The sequence below is a fragment of the Sabethes cyaneus genome, chromosome 2 (genome assembly GCF_943734655.1).
Source record: "Sabethes cyaneus chromosome 2, idSabCyanKW18_F2, whole genome shotgun sequence".
Taxonomy (NCBI): Eukaryota; Metazoa; Arthropoda; class Insecta; order Diptera; family Culicidae; genus Sabethes; species Sabethes cyaneus.
In genome coordinates, this window is record NC_071354.1 from 112,756,717 (window position 1) to 112,784,093 (window position 27,377).

The window sequence follows — 27,377 nt, forward strand, 5'->3', positions numbered from 1 at the left end:
TGTAGAAACCACCGACCGAGAAGTTTAATCTAACGTCTTTTAACTTTCAGGACGACGACACTATGCAGGCCCTTACGACTTGCAAGGTACTGCGTGTGACGCTGTTCGTCCGAAAGCGTGTTAAGTCCGCGTTTCTCAGCGCGGTTCTTCGGAGAAAGGCTCCGTTCCTATGAAAATTGACCAAACTCGTGACTTTAGTCATGACCTTGAAATGCGGTCAGGCATATATTATTTTTTTTTTGAAACGATGATTCTACAATTGATGAAGGGACGGTAAGGGAAAGTAATGAAGAATGGTTTTTTCGGGAATGAAGGGGAAGGGTGGAAAGGAAGGGGGGGGGGGGTAATAGGTAGCTATGGTTAACAAGTTGTCGTTGTGACTCCTATCTTTTGTCCAATGCTGGAAGGTGCATGGGTCGAACCAAGCTGTAATCAGAGATTATAACCGGATTTGAACCCACAACACCTGCCTCTGATGCCTCTGCTCTCTGATTACAGCTTGGTTCGACCCATGCACCTTCCAGCATTGGACAAAAGATAGGAGTCACAACGACAACTTGTTAACCATAGCTACCTATTACCCCCCCCCCCCTTCCTTTCCACCCTTCCCCTTCATTCCCGAAAAAATCATTCTTCATTACTTTCCCTTACCGTCCCTTCATCAATTGTAGAATCATCGTTTCAAAAAAAAATATAATATATGCCTGACCGCATTTCAAGGTCATGACTAAAGTCACGAGTTTGGTCAATTTTCATAGGAACGGAGCCTTTCTCCGAAGAACCGCGCTGAGAAACGCGGACTTAACACGCTTTCGGACGACCAGCGTCACACGCAGTACCTTGCAAGTCGTAAGGGCCTGCATAGTGTCGTCGTCCTGAAAGTTAAAAGACGTTAGATTAAACTTCTCGGTCGGTGGTTTCTACAGTAGGTGAAGGAAGAGGCACAATTGTGTGTCTAAAAATAGACCAACCCATGTCGCGCTATGGTTAATAAGGGGGGTTGTGCAGACTTCTTTTGTCCAGCGCCTCTGTGGTTCAAAGGTACACGGGTACCAGTGATCGACACGCCCTGGCAGGTGTTGTGGGTTCAAATCCGGTTATAATCTCTGATTACAGCTTGGTTCGACCCATGCACCTTCCATCATTGGACAAAAGATAGGAGTCACAACGACAACTTGTTAACCATAGCTACCTATTACCCCCCCCCTTCCTTTCCACCCTTCCCCTTCATTCCCGAAAAAATCATTCTTCATTACTTTCCCTTACCGTCCCTTCATCAATTGTAGAATCATCGTTTCAAAAAAAAAAAAATAATATATGCCTGACCGCATTTCAAGGTCATGACTAAAGTCACGAGTTTGGTCAATCGATAAGAATTTTGTTTATGGTGCATTGAGACCCCTCCCCTTTTTTGGAGGGGAATTATGACGCCATTTAGGATGGGGGGGCTCCCATACAAACAAAGTTCAAATTTCCTCATAACTCGAGAACTAATCAAGCATATGGAACCAAATTTGGCAGGGGAATGTTTTTGGAGGCAAGAATTTTTTCTATGATGAATTAGGACCACTCCCCATTTTAGGAGAGGGGGCTCCCATACAAATGACATACAAATTTCTTCATAACTCCAGAACTAATCAAGCAAATAGAACCAAATTGGGCATGTGGGTGTTTTTGGTAACAATTGTTTTTTCTATGAATTGAGACCCCTCCCCTCTTTAGGAAGGGAATTATGACGCCTTCCCCCTGTAAGAGGGATGCTCCCATGCAAATGAAATGCAAACTTCCTCATAACTACAGAACTAATTAAGCAAATGGAACTAAATTTGGCATGTGGGGGATTTTGCGGGCAGGATTTTTTTTTATGATGGTTTGAGACCCCTCACCCCTGTGGTAGGGGAATAAGGACTCTCACACAAACAAAACAGAAATTTTTGCGTAACTCAAAAACTAATCGAACTCGAGAAATTTTAGACTCTCATAAAACAACAGACAATAACAAGACCAGCAACAACTATCTGCAGCCCCCCACAGAAATCATCTCTGTCTAGGTTTATTTGTTTCCCTAGGCCTACTGACCTCTATTACTTTCCTTCAGTTCAGACAACGAGTAAGGAGAGGATCGCCCCGTGGATCGAGATGGTACTTTCCACGAAAAGGTTTTATGTGAAATGGTACATCCCGCGTAAGGATTTTCGCCAAATGGTATTCGGCGAAGTGCTATACAATCACGGCGAATATTTAAGTGATATCCGCTTTATTTTATCTGGCTAAGTAACGGGAATTGTTTTCTGCTTAACTTGAGGAAAATTTGTAAATTAAACTACCCATGCTTTCATAGCGACGTAACTGTCAAAACGAATTATCTAAGGTTGAGACCCTCAAAAACTAACTAAAGATTCACGATTTATGTACAACACATTTTAATTTGTGGCAATACGAAGTTTGTCGAGTCAGCTAGTAAATCATGAAAAAGGCGGTGGGTGGTGTTGTACGCCCACCGCGATTTCTAGTTTGTCCATTAACCAATAAAGTTGATTTTTAGTAGATGACTAGCTTATATTAGTTACTAATAATATGCCAAAATTCAAAGTTATTGGTCAATGGACAACTGAGAAATCGCGGTTGGCGTACAAAACTAACCACCGCACGTCGGGAAACTGCTACTTTTTTGTAACTGCAAGTTTTTATAACGCTGAATTATACAATTGACGAAGGGAAGGTAGACGAAAGTAGTGAAAGAGTCGATAGGATCTAACAGATTGAGATCAGTCGTGAAGGGGAAAGAGCGGAAGATGAGGGTAAGGGAGGATCATATGAAGCAACGCTTAGGAAGTTGTATACCGCAATCTTTTATCCAAGCTGGCGGATTCCATGGATCAAACCAAGTTTTAATCGGAGCATTACAGCAGTATTCAAATTCCCTCCTCTTCGCAAGGCTTGTGGCTTGATTGACTTCACGTGGCATTGCGATGCCTGGGTGGAATATTTCGATGTTGACCGCCAACGTTTCTATTGATTGAATCGGTATCACTGATGGTACCGTTGTAAGACTTTCAAAACTTGATACCTCTGGTAATATATCAGTAGGTGTCGGTAAGCTTCTGGCAACACTCTGGTGGACGACGTTTGAAGAGATAGAAACCGCTTAAAATTATCTGTGGACACGTCAACGACACGATGAACAAAAACGCGATGCGACATTCAGTGATCATGTTTAAGAATATCCAATCGCTATCAATTCCTGCAGGATATGGTTCGCAACATTTCGCAGATCTTTCGTGCACTTAGCATCCTCACCCGGAACACTCTGCCTGACAGATAGTAGCTTCTGATGATGTTGATAAGATACATCGGAACATTGTAACGGTGTAACACCAGGCCGCTGTGCCACACGTTGTGGAACCCTCGTGTACCCCGGAGTTTCTTCTTCGTAAACCCTGAGAAGATTCCGGTGTAATAGTTTGCTAAGTGCCCAACAATACCACCGTCGTTCGGCAACAAAGTCCAGTGCTTCGTAGTGTCAATTTTAGTGGAATATTGGAAACCACATACCACTCAACCAAACTCATCGAGTATTGAGTACGTGGACGTTGCGGTTAACTACTCCGTCCACAATTGGCACTGTGCGGTGCGTCGTAAGAATCCGGTCAACGCCCCGAGCGAGCCTACAGCCACCTATCAGTCATCACGCTCATCTCTTCAGGTACGTCCGTCTGCTCTCCTTCCGTTCGTCGGTCATCAATGGGTTCCAACGAGGGACGTCAGGAGCTGCATCGATGGAATGGAGAAATAAAACTACATGAATTTGAATTGAATTTTCCATTTTTTTCTTTTAAACGTAAGAGCCAGGTCTCCCTACAAAACCTTCACTGACGCTTTTGTTTGGTCGCTTCGTTCTTGGTAAGTAGTCGCGTTGCGCAAATCCTCCGAAGGTCGGTTGTCGACCCTGAGAGAAGTAAGAATTGCCTATAGACCAGTGATGGCCAAACTGGGGCCGCGGGCCGCACGCGGACCTTAAATATGGTGGACTGGAACTATAGGGTAAATTTATTAATGTCAGAAGTCATTCCGGCCCACTGATCTAATGAGGAAATCTGATTTGACCGCATAATGCTTATACCGTGGCCACCACTGCTATAGACGATAAGCGGTGCTGTACGCCCACCGCGATTTCTCAGATGTGATTAACCAATCAGATGTCCATTAACCAATAACTTTGAATTTTGGCATATGATTAGTAACTAATATAAGCTAGTCATCTACTAAAAATCAACTTTATAGGTTAATAGGCAAACGAGAAATCGCGGTGGGCGTAGAACACCACCCACCGCCTTTTTTATTATTCATTACTAAAACGGAATATAGAATTGATACGACATCTTCAGCAATGTTATACAGTATTACAATGCGCATCTTTATAAAGAGTTGTACACTCTAAAAAATGATTTTTTGAGAAAATAAAAGAAACTTGAAATTTTCAAAATTTTACTGTAATTTGATCGCTTTTAATTTGTCCATCATGAAACTTTTAGAAACAGTAGTGGATATTACTACCTTTAATACAACAAAAAATAAAATCTTTAAAGAATGCGTTTTTTGAGATATTTAACTTTCTAATTTTATTTTATTTTTTTTTTGTCAACAAAAAAAGTTTTTTTACAGTGCACATATATTTTTTAGAAGGGCAATTTTATTATCTACGACTTTGCTGAAAACACTATTTCGATTAAACAAACCATTTTTCCAATATAAAATATTCAATTCAATAGTATCATTTTTGGTTAGGCCCTTTTAAAAAAGCACTCGAGATTTTAAAAAAATTACTGATATCACAAATTGACATCTTTTTTTAAGGGGAATATCTATGCAAAGTTTCAGCTAAATCAAAAATAACAAATTTAAAAAAATATTAGGTTTTCGTTATTTAGCATGGAATTATTCAATGCCTAACATATGGCGATCACAATATCAGTAACATTAGTAACACCTCCCATACAAATGAAATACAAATTTCTTCATAACTCGAAAACTAATCAAGCAAATGGCACCAAATATAGTTTGAATTTATGTTTTGCCTTTCTACTATATAAATATATAGTATAAAGGTATAGAAATCACTTGGAAAACCGAAAATGGAAAGAAGGTCCTGCGGGCCGAATGTTATATACCATTCGACTCAGTTTCGAAAACTGAGCATTTTCTGTGTGTGTGTATGTATGTGTGTGTGTGTGTGTGTGTGTGTGTGTGTGTGTATGTAACGCTTTTAATCTCACTCACTTTTCTCGGAGATGGCTGGACCGATTTTAATGTTCTTAGTGTCAAATGAAAGGTCTAGGTGTCCCATTGGTCGCTATTGAATTTCATACTGATCGGACTTTTAGTTCAAAAGTTATGTATAAAAATACGAAAAATATGGGACTTCATTATCTCATAGGTCTCTTAACCGATTTGAACAAAATTGATTGCATATGAAAGAGGAGCCTTATAAACCCTTAACTTCCAAATTTCATGATGATTGGACTTGTAGTTTGAAAGTTACATAAAGAAATGTGAAAAAATAGTATTTAAAACATATTTTTGTAACATTTAAGAATTAATTCAATGAAAAACATCATACATTTTATTATTATTTGAAAATTACTGCTGAGATCTATCAAACGAAACCGAGTTATTTAAAATCGGACGGTTCATTCAAAAGTTATTCAAACTTTAACACTTAAGCACCGTATATTAAACCGTTAAAACGTGTGAAATCAAAACGTATCAATCAAATGTTGATTGTATTCAATGTGTGTGATGTATGTATGTATGTATGTATGTATGTATGTATGTATGTATGTATGTATGTATGTATGTATGTATGTATGTATGTATGTATGTATGTATGTATGTATGTATGTATGTATGTATGTATGTATGTATGTATGTATGTATGTATGTATGTATGTATGTATGTATGTATGTATGTATGTATGTATGTATGTATGTATGTATGTATGTATGTATGTATGTATGTATGTATGTATGTATGTATGTATGTATGTATGTATGTATGTATGTATGTATGTATGTATGTATGTATGTATGTATGTATGTATGTATGCATGTATGTATGTATGTAAGTATGTATGTATGTATGTATGTATGTATGTATGTATGTATGTATGTATGTATGTATGTATGTATGTATGTATGTATGTATGTATGCGGCAATAATACAACATTCTTGCTTTATTTAACATGAATGCTGTAACTATTAATAGTTTCTATCTCTTGCAACTATCGATTGTTTTTAAGAATTGATGTTCTGGAGCACTGGAAATTTAAACAAATCAATCGTAAAGCTATATAATTAAGTTGGAATTTTTTGTTTGCAGGCGTTGTTTATGTGCCGTCGTTCTCATGTGACTCAGGTTTAAAAAAATAAAGCTGGAAAAATGTAATCTTCACCGTATCTCGTCAATGACCGTTACACCCTTTTTAGTTATTCGTATTTAATACAAACTTTCAGCATTGGATGATCTGGGCTTTTTCAATTTTTCCATATTTTTGATGACAATGTCATGCAATGAACAATAACGATTCCTTACCTCGCTCAATACTAGCCATAAACTTAAAAATTCTTTTTCGTCAAGTTCCTGAACGGCACGACGATAATCATCAATATGTGGATATTTCGCAACTTTAGAAACTATCTTCGCTCGGGATACAAAGTATCTAGAAATTTGATCGAAGAAAGCAGCCGCTTCTGTTTCAACCGACTGTATTTCTGCCAAGGTGTCTTCCTGGAATGAAACTCCAAAGTTATTGCCATCTTCAATCTTAGGAATCATAAATGAGATCCACATTTTGAGCAGATTAGAATCTTCAACCAGGGAACGGATAACCGGTTTAACCACTTCGATCAGCTCACAGATTGGCGTATTACATTGAACACGGCCATTTGGCAACGCCATTACTTTTGTGCCACTAATCGTAGACAAATCAACGCGAGGACGTTTTGCGGCTGGCTCGTCAGATTCGGGTTTCTCCGCATCGGCATTGTTTAGATCAATTGGATCTGGCACTGGAATGTTGAGATCCTGGTAGACATCGGAGAAATTTCTCTCAGAAAACTGTGGAGTTGAAAGCAAATCATTCAGCTTAACAATTTTTTCAGGGAATCCTTTAATAATGAGTTCTTCAGCTTTCTTGATTAGATTGTCTTTGTACTCCTGGACCTTTTTTGCTGTATCGTCGGCTTCACCCATTTTAACAATATTTTTATTGAATAATATTAGCCCAAAGCAGAAACTCGTTCTTTGTAAAGAATTTCCACACTTTTCGGAATACGCAAAACAAAAAGTTTGCACAACAGTAACGAAGCTAAATGACGCTTAGTATTTACGCACCCAAGGAAAGAAAATATAATTATTCTACGCAATACGTTGTGAATTTTACTGGCAAATAAGGATTTTGAGGAATACGAAATGGACATATAAAAATATGGTCAAGTTAATTATAGATGTTCCTGAGAAATTAAATAATGATTATTGTGGCAGTAGAAAGGCTAGGTCACGCCGCTAGGTGGATTAATTCGGGTTTTTACTTTAATGTATGCTTTTCGACTGTAATATGCAATTTTCAGGTTCTGTATTTCGGCTATGTAGTCTGTATTTAGCAGCTTGAACGATGTTTTGCTTCTATATCCCACGTTTCGGTGGTTTATGTTTTTAGGTACTCGACGAATTCTCGTGTACTGCTGACAGAACGGCTCGGAAATTTTATAGGCATTCTTTGAAACTCGGTTACCAATCACTTGGCAATCTTTTCCGTGGGTGATCCGCTTGCCGTGATTATTTCCCGCATTTCCGTTCCTGGTTTGTGTATTTTGGATTGTCCTTTTATTCTGGGTAATGTAGGGTTTGATGTCCGTAATTTTCCGATACCGTCTCCTAGCGCTGGTTGGCATTCATTAATTGTACGATTAACTCGCTTAACTATTTCGGGTAGTGGGTCCGTTCTTTGTTGTCTATATGGGCATTTGATGATTTTGTCCAACATCTTCAACGACAACCATCCGCTCACCATTGACAACGCAAAAGTAATTAACAACTGCTCGGCGTGGAAGATAGATGTAACGGAGAGTGTAGAGATTTACAAGAGGTGCTCCTCCACTTTACTAAACAAAGACCCTGGAAACGGTTATTCTTGGCTTTTTAAGTATGTACCAAAACACAGACATACAGGGACACACTCCGACGAGACAATTTCTGGCTAAAAACTTCGCTCTCTCTTCCTTCTCAGATCCCGGTTTCACATCAATCGCATAATCCCATTAGGCTTTTACAGGTTTTCCTTAATTTAATTTAATTTTTTTGATTTCAGACTCTTTCAATAGAATTAGTTCACCAATAGATACAATAGAATTTGTTTACCTACAGCAATTGTATATACCTACACAGGTAGTCTCAAGCAAACGTTGTATCCATCTACCTACGCTATTTTTGTATACCCACTCATATCGCGCACACGTACCGATAAGCTCCTATAAAAACTGTAAAATTGCTTTGACTAATTTATTTCGAAAACAGACACTGAGGAAGCCTGCAAGTCGTAGACCAAATACGGTCGTGAATAAAATATACATAGTAGAATTAAATTAGATAAGTTTTCTTCTTTTTTAATTTTAGGTTTCGTTTTCTACTTAGACGCTCCAAAAACTTCATTTGAATTTATTTATTTTATGATGCTTTGAGACCCCTCACCCCTGTAGGTAGGAGGATAATTCATTGCCATTTCAACCTTTATGATGCACACAAGTGAATTTTAAAAGAAATTTCAATGTCTCAAAGGTTGCAGGCGTTGTACTTATAACCCCCGTCCACGTTTTTTGCATTAAATGAAGAATTGAATCTGAATATTTCGCTTTTCTCTTTTAAACATTCACTTAAACAATGGCACTCACAGATTCTTTTAAACATACATATTGTTACGTACGGAACATTTATATAGTAAACTAGAAGACCCGGCAAACTTCGTACTGCCACAAATTGGGCTAAATATACGATATGTAAACTTCAGATGAACTCCTGCTGCGTTTTAGAAAAAAGGGATATTTTCTAGGTATAAGTCAAGTTTTGCCGTTGTCTAAGGAGTTCTGCGTTTGGTTTATTAAACGCTGGGATTTCAGAGAATGTCTAAATTTAACAACTGTATTAAGTCATTAGTAAGAAATGCATATCGGTGTAAAAGTTGGTTTGCCAATCCCCGCAATATCAACAGTTGTGTTTGTGGTAGTTGCATTGAGTCTTGTTTTATAAACTCTACTGGTTAAAAATAGTAATACTGGATGTTAATATATTTGTTGTAAAATTTGGTACGACGGCTAATATAGTCTGCTGCAACTTTGGAATTTCTCGATAATTTAAGGGCCAATTTTATATTCTGACATGTATTCAATATCAATAGTCATCAGATTTTTATTTTTTTTTTTTTTGATTCATAAATCTATTGATAAGAATTACCCGAAGGAATTGCATTGCTGAATCTCGATAACTGTTATTCTCAATTCTCAAAACAAACTAAATTTTATTATTCTACAAAATCAATTGATCGCTGTATTGTTCCTTTGGTAATTCCCGCACTAAAACAATGTAGCATAAAAGCGTCATTTTATAAACCTTTTTGCAGTTCTAAAGAGTCTAATACGAAATGAAATCGACTGAAAGTTAAATACGATTGTTTTTTGTTTTGATTATAGTCACTTTAACCAGCTAGGGTCATTCATGGCTTCTGCGGGGTTGGGATTTGAACCCGGGTCCTCGTGAATGCTAACCACTACGCCGGGAGTGATCCCTTAAATACGATGTATAATAGTTGCTTCGTTCACTATTTTTTTAAAAATTCTAAATCATATGCTCTTACTGTTGATTTATTAGCTTGATATTCAGTTAAACCGAATATGCTCATAATCCGTTAACATATGCAAAATGTATTCTTCAGTTGACGATTGGGAAGTGGCAATTTAGTGAATTTAGTGCTTAAACCTCTTGTTAACCTGCACTGGATCTTCTGGCTACGCATCCGATGTAAAAAGGAATAAAAATGATTCGTGTTTGTTTCATAAATTTGATAAATGAATGAACGAATGAATGAAATTAACGAATTTTATTGCTGACACTTTAGGCTTGAGTTTAGGTTGATTAATAAGTTGGATTTTCTGAAATTGTAAACCCCCAAAATGTTTAATAGCATTGTTAGATGTGGCGATTCCAATGAAGGTCACCACGTGTTTGTTTGAATACGACAACGGTGCTGCAAAAAATCGTACGATGATCATAGCAGCCAACGACATGGCGCATACAATGCGTTGCGGGTTTTATATGGAAAACTAAATTTTCGAGTTTTCCTATTTTCCGAGTAAATTTTTCAACTTTTCTCGCCGTAAAAACATGGCGGTGGTGGAAACGAACACAACAAAGAAAAGACGGCTCAAATCGGACGCTCCGTTCTCAAGTGATGCGCGGTCGAACTTTTTCACTTCCATTTTTATATATAAGATTATTATCCATAAGATTGCTGAACTAAGTATTGCTCTATCTTAAGTATTTAGGGCGCACTCCCAGTTCGCACTGGGCGGTGCACCTAGAGCGCTATCTGCACAACGTGCAGTGTGAAGTGAGAGTGCACCATAAATACTTAAGATAGAGCAATACCTAGTTCAGCAATCCTATGGATAATAATTGACTCTATAAATGCCTCATACAGAACATTTTAATATTTTGTTTGGTTGAGGTATTACAGTAAAATAAGCAAAATAGGTGCCTGCTTGTGAGAGGGTGACAAAATTTTTTTTGCAACACTCTTAGATAAATTGCAGTGTTCTTGTCAGATCACTGACTGGTCACTGCAGACTTAATCATCATACGGCTACGATTCAGCGAGCTGAATCCCTTCATTAATTTAATGTGAACCCGACTACGGTACACCATATCACGTAACATGCAACTGTCCTGCAGTAGCATAATTGTGTTGTAAGATCTTTGGATCCTACGTTCTAAATGAATATGATTTTAGGAAACTAAAATTATGAGACATTGTGATGTTTCTTACCGAAAGCGGTGTCGAGCTGTAATCATGAGTATCCCCCCCAGGGGGTGTACTATTGATAAGTTAAATACCAGATTCCAAATTCCTCATCCACTGAAATGATGTAAATGATGACACGAGCAAGACGGGCAAGGCACAAATCTTCCACATAATTGTGATGAACGTGTTGCTTGAACCAGAGATGCTGATACCTGATACCAAGCTCTGACAGAATAGCAATGAATACTCCGTCTCCTGATTTCATTTCAGATTATTGATAGTTGCTATCATTTAAATAAATATGACATCTACTACCAAAGACTTCCTTATTATGAACACTATCATCCCAGCTAGTTTCAGTGTCAATAATTATAGAAAAAGAGCAACATAAGATATTTTTTTGAATTTCAATAATTTTATGTACACTTCGCATACGATTTAAATTTTGACAGTATACCGAAACTACGGCTATCGTACAAGGAGTAGCTCGGGAATTTGAGGTTGAGGGCCGGGGATCACCATTGTTCATCGGGTAGGGGTTAAGTATTTCCCCTCGCTGAAACTGTATTGCCGGTCTGTATGGTAATATCGGCCTGAAGAAATGACTTTTTGCAGCCGCAAATAGTACCCTATACCCCAGTTGTTGTTGTTGTTATTGTTGTTGTTGTTACTGTTGTTGTTGTTGTTATTGTTCCAGTTGTTGTTGTTGTTATTTTGGCTGCTGTTGCTTCTGATAATGTTACTCTTGTTATTATTGATGTTTCTATTATTGTTGTTTTGTCTGGTGCTGTTGTTTTGTATGCTGTTGTTGTTACTGTCATAATGTCTGTTGTTGTGTCTATTATTGATACTGGTATTGCGCCCACTATTCTTTCATAACTGATGTTGCCGGCGGTTTTTTGAATTCCGCCACGCTTTAAATTCTCTTTGTTCTTGAGCCTCACGGCGTTCCTTTTTATTATTGTAATTTCTCCAATCTCCACACCAACGCCTTGTAGATCCAATAATACGCCTTCCCGAGTGATCAACTCAATTATCGTAACAATTGGCGTTGTTCAGGTCCTCAGCGATACAAGAAGCGGGTGCATTCAGCGGGGTTTCAAGACGAGTGACCGCATCTGTTAGGTGTTGCAGTTCACCCATTCACCCATCTACGTGGCCGACCAGTTATATAGCATATGATATCGGCAGCGACGGCGCTATTGTTCAACAAAGTAGCATTTTTTGAAATTAATTTGATTTCTTCGCTGATTAGTTTTACGTCAGCTGATATTGAAGACGTCATCACTTCTTACGTTGCTGCTATATTTTTATAGCACGATCGATTCGCAATGTCTAAAGATGACATCATATGGTTTTTTACAGCAATAACGTTGCCAGCGGCGTGTTTTTCCCCGGTCAGCTCTTCTTAATTTCAATAAGCATAGACTCAATACGATCGATGGTCTCATGCACGGCACCTACATTATTTTGCTGAGTTGTCCGATATATCACTTCTGAGTGATTGTTTATAACTTCACTTAACTTGGCCTGTTCAACCGTTAGCGATTTTAGGTCAAAGTTAATGTTAATTTTTAACTAGCATTTGACAAGAGCTGCAACATGACAATAGATATGCCGCGAATCGCTACAGTTCTGGATCACTGCTGAACGTTAGCGGTACCGTCATCCGGGGATACTTGCAACACTTTTGAACTTTGACTTGGTATAACTTTCGAAGTGTGCCGTTTAAATCCAAGTGTAAGTAGTCAAAACTTGTATAGTGGTCAGTACTTTTGATTTATCATTATGAGAAAAATTATCAACCAAATGAGCCTGTAGGATGAACCGAAAATAGGGGTGTGCCTATTTCAAACCGCGAATGAGCATTTTAAGATATTTTAAGTATATTTCTAGTAAAACAAGTGATACTGGAGGCATGTTTTGTTTCCCAATTTTGCCTATCACTTTTTTAAAGATATTCGGTGAAAATTCAATATGTCGGCGAACTTCAATTTGCCGTTTCAAGGCACGTGAAATTTTTCACAATTTTTATTTTTCTGGAGATGGCAGTAGACAAAATAACATCGTGCAGATGCAAACATACTGTTTACATACTGTCTATTACTCTAATTATCTATTTTACAAGTGCTGCAAGCCGTGCCATATTGGAAGTAGCAACATGAATTCATCGTCACTTCTCCAAGTTCAAAATATAAATAAAGCTCAAAGTTGCTATTTGTTAGCTTATATGATGTACTAATTGTGTACAGGAACCAAACGATAAAAAATAATTTCATGTCAATGCACTGACACAACTTTGCGCATACATTTTTCCTACTTTGAAAATGAAATTACTTTCCAGTCGTATAAAAACAAGCAAATCAATGGTATGATGGATTAAACTTAACTAAACAATAGGTAAACGTCCCTTCTTTAAACCCCCATTGACTACAAATGGTTATGTTAACAAACAAATGCGTTAGAGCTGTCAGAAGCGCGACGCGCAAAAGTGTTGCAAGTAACCCCGGTGTTGCAAGTATCCCCGGATGACGGTAGTAAATTAGTAATCTTTTTGCCTTCGACAACTTACGACCGTAAATTATCAATGCTCACTTGAGTGAATGACTTTTTCCATATTTGATTGTAGATGTATTATATATTTTTCAGATGCAAAAACAGTGATTGTTATGCGTTAGGCAGCTGGACGCATGAATTCTAGAAAACAGTTAATTATTGGTGGAACATGCCGAAAACTTACAGAGTATCGGAGAACGGCTTTCAGTGATGATTTTCAAACTTTTGGTCAATGCCAAAATTGCTACGTAGCGGGTAAATTTAGTATGTGAGATTTTCTCAACGGTTGGATTCAAATAAATGTTCCATAGGTTGGAAGGCTAGTGTGGTCGTGTTAGAGTGCGGTAATTGTTACGTCTATGGATGCTTTTTTGCGTGCAACTTGTGTAGCAAGAAGGTAAGAGTGATAGTTGATTGTGTGTGTAACCGAAAAGCTGAGAATACCATTCAGCCGGTAGACGGCTTCTCTTTTGACCCTTTTTTTGTATTGTTTATGCAGGGAGAAAATCTTCATAGACAGCACCTTCGCGGTGCCGAATAGGATTCACATGGTGCCAACATGCGCCTACCTACTAAAAACTATCCTGCTGCCCGTTCCTGAACCCCTCCCGGAACTACCGTTAGGTTTTACTTCAGGAGGGAGGACGTGCCGAAGCACTCCGACTTGTCCGTTGCGTGTGTGGGTTCACACAACACCCTTGCCCTTGCATACCGCCACTACCCTTCACCTAGGGCCTGGGCTGCCCAATCAGCCCATTACTGACCCTAGCAAGCTATGTCAGGCCCTGTCGTTGCAACCGTTCTAGCCGTTGCAACTCCGTTATCACCGCCGTTGCCGCCCTATCGACGGCACCCCATGCGCGCTGCTCAGCGCACATTCTCTGCACAATGTTTTCGGCGTTGGTGTCTTCCCCAACGACCGCAAGCATCACCCGCCGAGTGGACGTAAACCGCGGGCAGTGAAAAATCACATGCTCCGCCGTTTCCTCGGCTACCGTACAAACGGGGCAAAAGGGTGAATCTGCCCGCCCGCGTGTATGTAGATACTTCTTGAAGTATCCATGACCCAACAGAAACTGGGTAAGGAAAAAGTTTACCTCACCATGACCTCTGCCGATCCAGGACGTGTCCAGCGTGTCCAGTAGGCAAATTGGCCTGTACGACGAGGGATCACCAGGCGGTTTCCCCGGCTTTGGCAGCAGTACCAATCTTTGGACTTTCCATTCGTCTGGAAATTCGCATACCTCTAGGCAACTCTGAAGCGTCTCTCTAAACATATCGGGATATGCTTGGATCGCCGCTTTGAGTGCCTCGTTCGGAATCCCGTCAGGACCGGGCGCTTTCTTCGTTTTTAGACCCCTGGCAATTACGATGAGTTCCTCATTCGTGACCGGATTGAGGACATCATTCGATTGACCGTACGGGGTCGGAGGCCAACAAACTGGATCGTGTTGCGGAAAGAGCCCTTCCACGATGACTTTCAGCTTTTGGGGGCAGGTTTCCTGCGGCGCAGATGTACCCTTCATCTTTTTCATTACCACCTGGTATGCACCTCCCCAGGGGTTTGAATCCGCATCGCGACATAGCTCCTGGAAACAGGATTTCTTGCTACGCCTAACCTCCTTCTTAAGCGCCAACCTTGCCGCTCTAAGATCAACTCCCCGAGCTTCAGCATCTGCATCGGTCCGGGCCCTCTGCGCTAGCCTTCTCGCTCTGTGGCACCTGGAACGGAGCTGGGCAATGGTATCACTCCACCAGTATACCGAGCGACGACCGTTCATTGGCTGCCCCGTCCTAGGCATAGTGGTATCACATGCCCGTATTAGGACATTGGTCAGCTCACGAGCACTCAGGTTCGAGCGGGTGCTCTCTGCACTGAGTGCTTCAACGAACAGGTCTTTGTCGAAGGACTTCACTTTCCACCTCCTCCCTGTCGACTTCACCCCGCGTGGCCGTAGCGCCCGTCGTTCAATCGTGTACCGTATAGCTTAGTGGTCGCTATGCGTGTACTCATCTGACATGTTGGCAAGCAAGGTAGGGCTGCAGAAGGTGATGTCGATGATCGATTGTTGTACCCCCCTACAAAAGGTACTGACGGATCCCACGTTAGCCAGACTTACATCTAGCTTGGACAGAGCTTCCAGCAAGCTTTGTCCCCTCGGAGTAGTGCACCTGCTACCCCATTCGACAGCCCAAGCATTGAAGTCTCCTCCAATGACAACGAGCTTGCGGCCTGTGAGTTCGTCGGTGAGCACGTCTAGCATCCGGTCAAACTGCTCCGGCGACCACCTAGGTGGAGCGTAGCAGCTACAGATGCAGACGCCATCGACCACCGCGATCACGAACCCCTCTTGGTCGGACGACACCACCTCCTGGATCGGGTATCTACCCATCACGGCGATCGCTGCCATCCGACCCTTATCGATAACCCAGTTAGCGCCTCCACGGGGGACCCGGTAGGGATCCGCGATAATGGCAATATCGCACCCCGTCTCGGCTGCCGTTTGCCAAAGCAACTCCTGTGCCATTTCACAGTGGTTTAGGTTAATCTGTATAACCTGCACCCTTATCGTTGCAATGCCCGCCTATAAGCCGCACACAGTGGGCCACCTGTGGCATGCTTATTTCCCGCATCGACTGTGCAGAGCATGCACCTGGGGGGTTTGCTACATCCCCTGGCGAAGTGGCCATCTTCGCCGCACCGCCTGCACAGCTTGGACCGATCGGGGGCCTTACACTTGGCCGCCCAATGGCCAAAGCCCATACACCTGAAACAGCGTTCGATACGCCGTTTCGACACCAGTGTACACACTGACCATCCTACCTTAATTTTGCCAGACGCCAACATCTTGTTGGCGCTTGCCTCTGGCACGTTTAAGGTCGCAGTTTGCATATCACCGTATGCCTTCCTCAACCGGATGTGCCACATCAACCTTAAGCTGATCCCGCAGAGCATCACTCAGGTTCACTGTCGTCGTAATCTCGTCGAGGTTTGTGCACTCGACCAGAACACGCTGCGACAGCGCCTTTACCTGGCCCGCTTCGCCCAGGGACTGCTCTACCAGTTTCTGGTAATTCGAACTCTGGACCGTTGGGTCCTTTTTGAGCTCGAAGAGCATATCCCCTGCCTGGGTTCGGCGGGTCTTTACTACGTTGGCCCCAAGCTCCTGCAACTTGGGGTCCACTCGAACCTTACGCAGTAGTTCGGCGTACGACAGCTCACCTGTCAGCTTCACTACTAAGGCGTCGCCCTTATGGACGCGCCTTGGCTTTGGCTTTGCAGCCGCAGCCTCGCTCGGTTTCCGCCTCGGCGGTTTAGGCGGTTTACGCCTAACCACCTGCCATTCTTCCTCCCCGGTCCCGGAAGCACCATCCGGGACTGCCTCCGCACGTTCGCTGGTAGAGGCGCGAGCCGAAGTCCGCTGCCTCTTGGCTACCAGCGTTGGTCCATGGTCGGGCGTAGCCGCCTTGCGCTTGGCAAGCGGCGTACGCGCCTGACTAGGCATGGCCACAGCCTTAGCGGCTATGACCAGAGCTTCGGCGATTTCGCATCGCTGCAGAAGCTCTAGCCTCTCCACCTCGGCAGCTATGACGGTAGAGCGGAGGCTCACCGCCAGCTTTTTAATGTCGAGGTGGACATTTGACCTAGAGTTGATGAACGAGTACAACTCGTCCACCAACTTTTTGGCTTCCTCCAGCTTGCAACTGGCTGGAGGAAGCCCAACTTCGCCCTCAAGAGAGTGCACCACGCCCTCCGTTGACATTTGCCTACCGCTGTCGCTCGCCCTCTTGGCTGAGCTAGCAGCGGTGGCCACCTGCGTTCTAACTGGGGTGTTACACTTTGGTGGAGTCAACTTCCTCTTCGGTATCGCCCCCGTTTTCGGGGGGCTTCCCTGTATGGGCTGTGCCCCCGATTTCGGCGGGCTTCCCTTCTTGGGTCGCGCCCCCGATAACGGGGGGCTACCTGTCTTTGCTGTTGGTGACCTGGCCAACTTACTACTTTTGGCAAAGATGTCATCTTTGCCACTAGTAGCACCCGTATTCGCTCCCTCTTTAAAATTTAAAAATTTGTCCATTCGAAAGGGTCCCAACTCTAGGCCGCTATCTCCACTCGTAATTGTGTAGTCGCCTTAACGATCCCTTTTTTTTTTCTTTTATTTTGGGTACATTTTCCACTGCGACCAGTTATTTGATCTATTGTGGCAGGCCCCAGTTTATTATCGATCCCTTGCTCTTTTCTCTTTTGACCCTTGCTTTTCGTCAGCCGTATAGTACCGCCAGTTTCACGTCCCGAAACCCTACGCTACTGGCCCTCGCCGAATTCGAAGATATCGGATGTTCCACGAAAAGTCGGCCCACGGTGCCATTTTGTTGGTGCGACCAACGCCATAGCTGGCGTGACTTTTCTGCCACCGCTGACGCGACTTTTCTGCCATCGCACACAATTGCTGCCACGTCGCCATTTTGGGACAACATCCACACTACTGAAGCTTTGCAACAAATAGCTGTTAAGAATAGCCCGCGACGAACTACTTTATCACACCACACACCTTCTTGCTTTGTTGTCACTAGACAGTTTTCGCCGAGTGTGCCTTCAGCCGTCCGACAAATTGCGAACGAGCTTAATTTGACCGTACGGTAGAAGATAGTAGGAAAGTAAACCAATATAGTAGAGGAACATAACCCATAATCGATCCACAATTGTGTACCAGTAACCCTGTAAAACAATAAATGTAATTCTATTGGTACTGTCGAATTAGAAAAAGTGCTTTCCAAACAGACCATCTTCTAATTCGAAAGAACTTCTCATATTTCGCTTCCGTATAGTTTAAACTAATTTTTGCTGTTCTTTTACTCCGACGGATTATCGGGACCACTGCTGCGCTAAAGCGAAATAGAGAGCCTGATCGAGTGCGTTCGATCTGTGATAAGAGCATACTTTTTGAGGCGCTGCGAGTTGAGACGGTTGTGGTAATCACTAAGCGGAGCAGTAAGACGTTGAGATTTCGCCGAGCAGTTCCCCGATGCATACGAAGAGAGGATGCAGTCCAGAGAGCGAGTGAGGTAAGATTTCTGAACTCCATGAGGGATTTCGAAATCAAGAATTGAGTATCCAACTCCCCAATTTCCTGGAGCGCATGGGTAAAATGGAAAATAAGCAGGCAATTCATATTGATTCGGCCAATCCCGAACGAGTTTCGGGTATAGTTTGGGATGCAAGAGACGACGTTTTCAAGTTCACAACAAAAATGCGTGACTAGTTGTTACCGTATTAGTACGACGAACAACGCCTACAAAGCGTGTAATACTTAGCTGCGTCATGAGTCTTTTTGACACTTTAGGATTACTTACTATTAGAAATATGATTTCGAAAAAACACCCTTAAAGTATTTATGCACTCAGGACACGTTTGATGCAAACAGCTGTAACTTTAGAAGTAACCAACAAAATGTTTTCCATTCAATTCTGCTATAATTAGCAATTGAGTGGGTCAGAAGCAAAGGGGTGTAAGTGACAAAAAGTAAATTTCGATAAAATCAGCTCCAAAGTTAACATCATCTAGAAAATTCGTCAGGTCATATAATACAAAACTAATGACACACTATGGTTGTGTTAATATTTCTTTATTAAATTCTATTGATGTCTTGCAAAAGCACTTTGATTTTTGGGATTTAGAAGACATTTTTGAAAATGTTATTTACACTTACACCCCTTTCCTTCTAGCTGAGGTCCAGTAGCCTACAACTCCGTACAAAACTAGCGCTTTATAAGACGCAGATTCTCCCAGTGGTACTGTACGGCCACGAAGCGAGCACGTTGAATGAGAGCGATCGACGAGCTCTTGGCGTACCATTCACCTTTTATGCGAAGGACTGATCCACATTCTATAGGATGAGGAGGCTGTGAGTGGGATCAAGTCATCGAAGGTGCAGCGTTCGATAACTAGAAAATGTAGAAGAGTCACTGGGCTGATATTGAGGCGGTGAAGATTCCTTGGTACTACTTCGGCGACGGGTTAGCACTCAACTACTTAACTCTGCAACAGCACATTTTTGCAGAGGCCAACGAAAAGGCATACGGATGTGTAAGTTATTTTCTTGGTGTGCGCTGGAATGGGTGAAATCAAAGTCGCTCTGATCAAACAAGTGTCGATTCCACGGATGAAGGTGATGGCGGTCGTCTTAGGATGTCGTCTGGCTTATACTACTCTCCTTATCGCAGCTTGACAGTGACCGAAGTCTTCTATTAGACGGACTCTCGCACAGTCGTGGATAGTCTCTGATAGTGTTCGACATCGGGACGAAAATTGAAGTCCGGGTTCCGGTCCGGTAAAAAATCGGAAGGAACATTTTAGGTCCGATTTCGTTCCGGTCCGATTTAGCTCTGTTCCGGTTCCGGTCCGATTCCGGTCCGGAAGTCCGAAATTGTCCGGATGCAAAATTTACCAATTTTAAAATAGTAGGTAAATGTCAAAGGCAAAGCTTTGAATGTGTGGAACCTGTAATCTGTAACTTCTAAACGCAATCCGGCTCCTTGAAATTGATTGTATAAAAAATTGCGGCACCATTGACTGGTGCTTGGTAGCTTACCCGTCATGGAAAATTCCTAAACTAAGTTATTTTCCGTTTGATCTACCCTTTTTTCGAAATTTAGGCACATTCCAAAACGGTGCACATTCAGACATAAAAGTCAGTTTTTTAATAAAAAAATGTCTTTCACCGCCTCTAAAAATTCGAAAAATGCAATACCGATGCTGAAACGATGGATCAAAAAGAAAATAATTTTATCCGCTTTATAAATTAGAAATATTATTAGAAATATGATTTCGAAAAAACACCCTTAAAGTATTTATGCACTCAGGACACGTTTGATGCAAACAGCTGTAACTTTAGAAGTAACAAACAAAATGTTTTCCATTCAATTCTGCTATAATTAGCAATTGAGTGGGTCAGAAGAAAAGGGGTGTAAGTGACAAAAAGTAAATTTCGATAAAATCAGCTCCAAAGTTAAAATCATCTAGAAAATTCGTCAGGTCATATAATACAAAACTAATGACACACTATGGTTGTGTTAATATTTCTTTATTAAATTCTATTGATGTCTTGCAAAAGCACTTTGATTTTTGGGATTTAGAAGACATTTTTGAAAATGTTATTTACACTTACACCCCTTTCCTTCTAGCTGAGGTCCAGTAGCCTACAACTCCGTACAAAACTAGCGCCATATAAGACGCAGATTCTCCCAGTGGTACTGTACGGCCACGAAGCGAGCACGTTAAATGAGAGCGATCGACGAGCTCTTGGCGTTTTTGAGCGTGAGATCCTGCGATCAATTCTTGGCGGCATATTAGACGAGGGAGTGTTGCACAAACGCATAAATCATGAAATATACCAAGTATACAAAGATGCGGATATTGTGAAGCGATTAAAACACGGCAGGCTACAATGGGTGGGCCTCGTAGCAAGGATGCCGGATGAGAAACCAGCGAAAACAATATTAAGCAGAGAATTCGATAGAGGCCGACGATTTCGAGGCAGACCCCGTACCCGTTGGATGAGCGCCGTTGACGAGGATGCTAGAGCAGCGGGTGTTAGGGGCCACTGGAGAGAGGCAGGCCAAGACCGAGAAATGTGGAGACGGCTCCTGAATTCGGCATGGATTCGATAAACGGATTGTCGCCGAAGTAAAGTAAAGTAAAGTAAAGTAAAACCTAGCTGCTAACTAGGTACCGTTCTGATTCAAACTTCGAACACTTAAGCCATGCTGAAACTTTCTTCAAAGTAAAATGTTCGAAACTTTTGTTAATGCTATCAGAAGAAAACCAACTGGGGTTCATTCAGAGAACATCTGGGAAACTCTCGGAATTCCTGTCATATTAATATACGCACACCAGCGGAGCTGGACGCTACAGCCAATAACCTACAAAGTAGGGTTATTGATGCTTATACTGCAAACTGTCCGTTAATCACGCGGATAGTCTACCGTGTCGTGCCCTGGTGGAATGAATCGCAACCTTCTTCGGGAGGCTAGGCGTTTATTCAACAGGGCTAAGATCACGTCTAATTGGGAGGCCTACAGGGCATCTCTCACCAAATACAACGCAGAGCTTCGCAAAGCCAAAAGAAAGTCCAGAGTCAAGTTTTGCGAAAACATCCAAACTCTGCCTGTGGCGGCGCGACTGCAAAAATCTTTAGCCAAAGACCATAATAATGGCCTTGGGCAATTGTAAAAAGAAGATGGCAATCTCACTGTTACTACTAGGGAAACGTTGGAGATTCTTATGAACACGCATTTCCCTGCTTCGACAGTGCGACAGTTTCCACTGCGGTCAGTTTTACTGTCAAAAGTGCACCGGACTTTCAACGGAATACCCGGTCCGGTCCGGTTCCGGAACGCTTCGTTCCGGTTCCGGTCCGATAAAAAATCAGACTCTAAAATTTCGTTCCGATCACTAGTCTCCGATCAACAGAAATACATGCCGTTCGTGGCATTCTGGAGCGGAGAGATCATCAGCCGGTTACAGCCATCGGAATGGCGATATAGCTGAGCTCTTAATTCCGAAGTCCACAGTTTTTGTACGGGCCAGAATCTGAGGAGCCGCTGCAACGACCCGTAGTCTATCTTGCAAACAACGAGAATAGGAAGACGTGGATTCAAGAAACCGTGGAGAAAGTTAACAAGGGCGTCAACGGACGCCCCAGGGGAGTGATAGCGTAGACGACCAGGGGTGTCTACAAACGCCCGGTAGCTAAGTTGGGGGTGCCTGAAGCAGGAGATCGTGAATGAAAATCAGTTTCTAGGATTCACTAGACTGTTACAGGACGTTGTAAGGAATGAAAAGGTGTCGGACTAAATAAAGTGTGAACTACTCATGTTGTTGTTGTTGTTTATTTACGTCATTTTACACGTTAACAGTAAATTCGTGTCAGTGAACTACTCATGTGAGTACAAGTAATTATATAATCACTATCTCAAATTGAAAGATGACTAAATAAATGGCACATTCCGCGGGTCGGTATACCAACCAGACATTTTATAAAAGTTGCTTTTGGTATTGTTGATTGTTTTTCCATGATTTGGCAATATTTGATCCTTTCAAAACTGTCATAACTCGTATTATAGCATTTTCGGAAGTTATAGAAGATAGAAATATAAATAAATATATGCTGAATCCATTTCAAAAATAGTATTGATGTAATTTTGCAATTATATTGTATTTCAAGTAAATAAAACAAAGCCATTTTTTGCGTTGTAACGTCACGAAAAAGGTGCACTTTTTCGCTTTCACCGAAAAGTGGAAACTCGAACAGTCTAATAATCTGCATTCTCAGGATTAATACGCAAAATACAGCATAAATTGATTCACAAAAAACAAGTGAGATTAGCTGCTCATAGATCAGTATTCAACAAAGTTTCTTAAAACTAGGTTTTCTACAAATATTCTGTAGACAGCAATCATTTCTGACTTAAAGAAGAGATTTTTTTTTATCTGCTTAGGGACACCCTAATGTCCGAATATTTTTTCACTACTAGAAAGTGCTTTTTAAATGAAGAAACTTTTCTGAAGCAGTTATTATTCTGTCTTAAGGTTTCAATGCTATTATATATGTCTCACTTTTTTAGAATGCGTCCCACTGTGCAGCGTAATTTGTGAACAACACCACAATTACGTAGGCAAAATGGTGAATGACAAATTAATAACAAGTTTTTGGATTATCCCCTATGCACAGAAGGCAGCAACAGCGATAACTAAAGAATATTAACTGAACAGATGTGGAAACTATTCGTAATAAAATAATGTCACTAGATATATCAAAAGGATCTGGACCGGATGGAATACCAAACTCTTTGCTTAAGAAATGTGTAGATGGTTTGCTGCTTCCGATGTATATACTCTTCAACGTAGGAATGTTTCCAGACATCCAGAAAATATCGTATATATATTATACTAATTCACAAGAATGGTTCGAGAGCATCGGTTGAAAATTACAGAGGAGTTTCCATTTTGTCAGCTATACCAAAGATTTTTGAAAGCATTGTTTGTGATCATGCATATACTTGGATTAGGGTTGCCAAGTCTGAAAACTACAAAAACCGGCCGGTCGGTCCTGCCTTCAAAAAATGCGGTGGGGGGGGGGGGGGGGTAGTGGCAGCATATTTTCAGAGGATTTATCTATCTTCAGGTTTAGTCCCATCGAGCGGTATTGGGCTTTGGAGAAGAGAGAGCTGTCTCAGCACAAACAACAAGCAATAACTACAGATAAATTTTGAAAATCTTGGACAAGCGCAGCTAAATTGGTTGCCAACAAGCCTGCACAGACCCTCATGGCAAGGGTAAACTCCAAAGTTCGCCAATTCTTCATGCAGACCAAATAAGTAATGTTAATTTGTTTGATAACACAGGTCTGCAAAAATAAAAATTTTTTCAGATGCATGAGATATTTTAGGTGAATCATATGTTTTTTGGGGTGCTGAATCCAAAATTGATTTCCGTTTTTCTCCATCACGTACAGATTTTTTGCAAATTATGCTTCTTATAGGACAAGTCACAAATTAGATGGAAAAATTATTATCACAGATTCGTATTAAAAAACCTAAATAAGATTTTTTTTCTGTTATTTCATTAAATTTTTACTTAATAAATACAGGAAAAATACTAGTGGACTGAAATTTTTATCTTTACTCTTTTTTTGCCCTTCTATACTGGTACTATGGTACACTGGTACAATGTACTCAGGTACGCTCACTTACGCAAATTCAACTGCTGTGCCTCACAGAAGCAAAATCTATAAAAGATATGTAAGAAGCATTTGTAGAGCTGAATATAATCTGCAATTTTGTTGAATAGAGTATTGCATTATTTTTTCCATTTATAATAAAGACGGCCTTTTAGCCTTGTTATATAAATAGAACGTTTGTTTGAGCTAATAAGTAAATACAAAAGTAATGGAGTGCTCAATTCAGAAAGATTGTAGATTGCATTCAGTTCAACAAATGTTTCATACATGATTTCATTCATTCATTTTATCAAATTTGCTGCTATAAGGCGGCACACAGTCGACTGAGCGCAAGTGGGTGTATTTGAGTGCACCAAATTTACTTTAAAATAATATTCTCCATAGTTTCTCCATCGTATATGGTTTTCTTCCAAAACATGGAAGGGTTTACATTAATAAATACAATTCTGATGTAAAAATCAATTTTTTGATGTAATTTACATCCGGGATATTTCTGCTACTTTATGACTAAAACCAACTTTCAAGATTATTCAACAAGTATTACATGAAAATGTGACGTGAAGGACAATTTTTATTATTTTTTTGAATTCAGTGGACAAAAATCTATAAGAATCAGTTGAAAAATCCTATGCAGTTTTTTTGATGCAGCCCTGTGTAATTATTAACGATACACACATAAATGAAATAAACTTGTTTCATGGATTAAACTTCTAGCAAATTTGCTTTATTGCAAAATTGAGGTGTCCAGATTTTGTCGCGAACAAGCCTTACGCCCCTATCTGTGTAAAGCAGAGCGTTGTAACGCCACGAAAAGTAAAAGCTGTTAAAAAATTAACTTTACTAGTTATCGGAATTCCGAAGTTGTTGTGTATTTATCTCTTATCAAATCATAGAAGAAAGCCTTTAGATAAATTTTAAAAAAGAGAGAATTTTCATGTTTTTTAACAATTGAACCCAAAGACGAACTTCTGGCGTGTTACGTAACTGGCGTGTAACGCCACGCTACATATTTGCTTTCCAAAAAAAGCTAAGTAAAGCAAATGTTGTTAATTTGTTCACTTTTAATAAGAAGTTTTATGCTCTTTTCAAATATGTAATAATATTCGAGGATTTCTCGACGATTTTCCCAGCTAAAACACAAATATCTTATTAGTATGGCAAGGTAAACAATAAGGATCATGAGGATTCAATAATAAAGTATGTATATTTGTATATATAAAGTATGTACAGGGATTATTCCATCCCAAACGTACACAAGATTTGGATTCGACCATCAGCGATTTCAACCAAAGTTGGCATAATTGTTCATTCCGACTTCACTACCAATTTCCCAAAGTTTTACGCCAATTGATCAATCCCCCTAGCAGTGGCGCTACATCCTTTTTTACAGATTTTCAAAAAAAGTCGTTCGCGTTTAAATATCTCTGAAACAATTTGATGTAAAGACATGCCAATATACCTTTTCTGTGGGTTTTTGGCCGCGCAATCGAATGATGTTATCAGTTTTTATCTAATTCATCAACATCATACATTTTTTGCAATTTACAAATGCAATTTACAAAAATGCGAATATCTCAAAACACCCCCAATTTTATTTTCAAATAAAATCAAGCTTTCACTTTCGTAGTAAAATCAAACTGTTTCAGAGATATTTAAACCTGAAAAATTACTGTTTTAGAAAATCTGTTGAAAACCTGAAGTAGCGCCACTGCTAGATCAATCAGCGTAAAACTTTGGGAAATTGGTTGTGGGGTCGGAATGAACAATTATGCCAACTTTGGTTGAAATCGCTTATGGTCGGATGCAGGGCATATTGGTCAAAGTCCCTAAGAAAAGAGACCTAACGGAATGCGGTAACTGGCGTGGCATCACGTTGCTCTGTATTACTCTCAAAGTACTCTGTAAGGTAATCCTCAACCGGATCCAGGAGAAGATCGACGCTACTCTCCGGCGGCAGCAAGCTGGACTCCGTGCTGGCCGATCATGTGTAGACCATATCACAACGCTTCGCATTATATTGGAGCAGATCAACGAATTCCAGGACTCTCTTCTGCTGGCGTTCGTTGTCTTCGAAAAGCCGTTCGACCGACTCAATCACGAAAACATCTGGGGCGCACTTAGGCGTAGATGAGTTCCAGATAAGCTAGTCCATCTCATCGAGGCTCAGTACGAGGCGTTCTCGTGCAAGGTTTTGCACGACGGCGTCTTGTCCGACCCCATAAGGGTTACTGCTGGCGTGAGACAGGGCTGCATTTTATCACCGCTTCTGTTTCTCATCGTTATGGATGAGATATTAGTTGGAGCAATTGACAGTAGACCAAATCGAGGATTGCCTTGGAATCCTCTAACGATGGAGCAGCTAAATGACCTCGACCTAGCCGATGACATTGCCTTGCTCGCACAACGCCGAAACGATATGCAGAGCAAGTTAGACGACCTCTCCGAGAGCTCCCAGGCAGCAGGTCTCACAGTCAATGTAGCGAAAACTAAGTCTATGGTAGTGAACACTGACAATTCCACCAACTTTACAGTAGCGGGACAACAAGTTGAGCAGGTAGCCGTCTTTCAATATCTTGGTAGAAAAACAACGCCCGATGGTGGTACCAAGACTGATATAGCCACACGGATCAGGAAGGCCAGGGGTGCCTTTGCAGGTCTGCGAAACATTTGGCGCTCAAACCAGATCACTCTACGTACGAAAACCCGAATCTTTAATTCAAACGTTAAATCCGTACTGCTGTATGCCTGCGAAACGTGGTGCGTCTCAGCGGAGACAACGCAAAAACTGCAGGTATTCATTAACCGGTGCCTGCGATATATTATTCGTGCCTGGTGGCCTGATAATTGGATATCCAATGAGGAACTCCATCGTCGGTGTCACCAACGGCCGATAGCCACAGAAATTCGTGAGCGTAGGTGGAAGTGGATCGGACACACCTTGAGGAGCGAATGAGGTTTGCAGAGCAGCACTCGACCCAGCAGAGGCAGACCCAGAGGCTCATGGAGACG

At 41.2% G+C, this 27,377-nt stretch overlaps 2 protein-coding genes across 2 annotated transcripts in view; both read right to left on the minus strand.

Moving 5' to 3' along the window:
* The window catches only part of LOC128738480 (uncharacterized), a 377,015-nt gene that overhangs the window by 262,214 nt on the left and 87,424 nt on the right, over positions 1-27,377 (minus strand). The gene's annotated exons all lie outside the window — the stretch shown is intronic.
* LOC128738481 (proteasome activator complex subunit 3-like) lies at positions 6,325-7,338 on the minus strand. Its single transcript, XM_053833663.1, has one exon. It carries the CDS (start codon positions 7,251-7,253, stop codon positions 6,498-6,500), a length of 756 nt encoding a protein of 251 aa, XP_053689638.1. The 5' UTR covers positions 7,254-7,338; the 3' UTR covers positions 6,325-6,497.

Bases quoted from the DNA above. Each gene is read 5' to 3' on its own strand.
- LOC128738481 (XM_053833663.1), bottom strand. From the start codon at position 7,253: ATGGGTGAAGCCGACGATACAGCAAAAAAGGTCCAGGAGTACAAAGAC.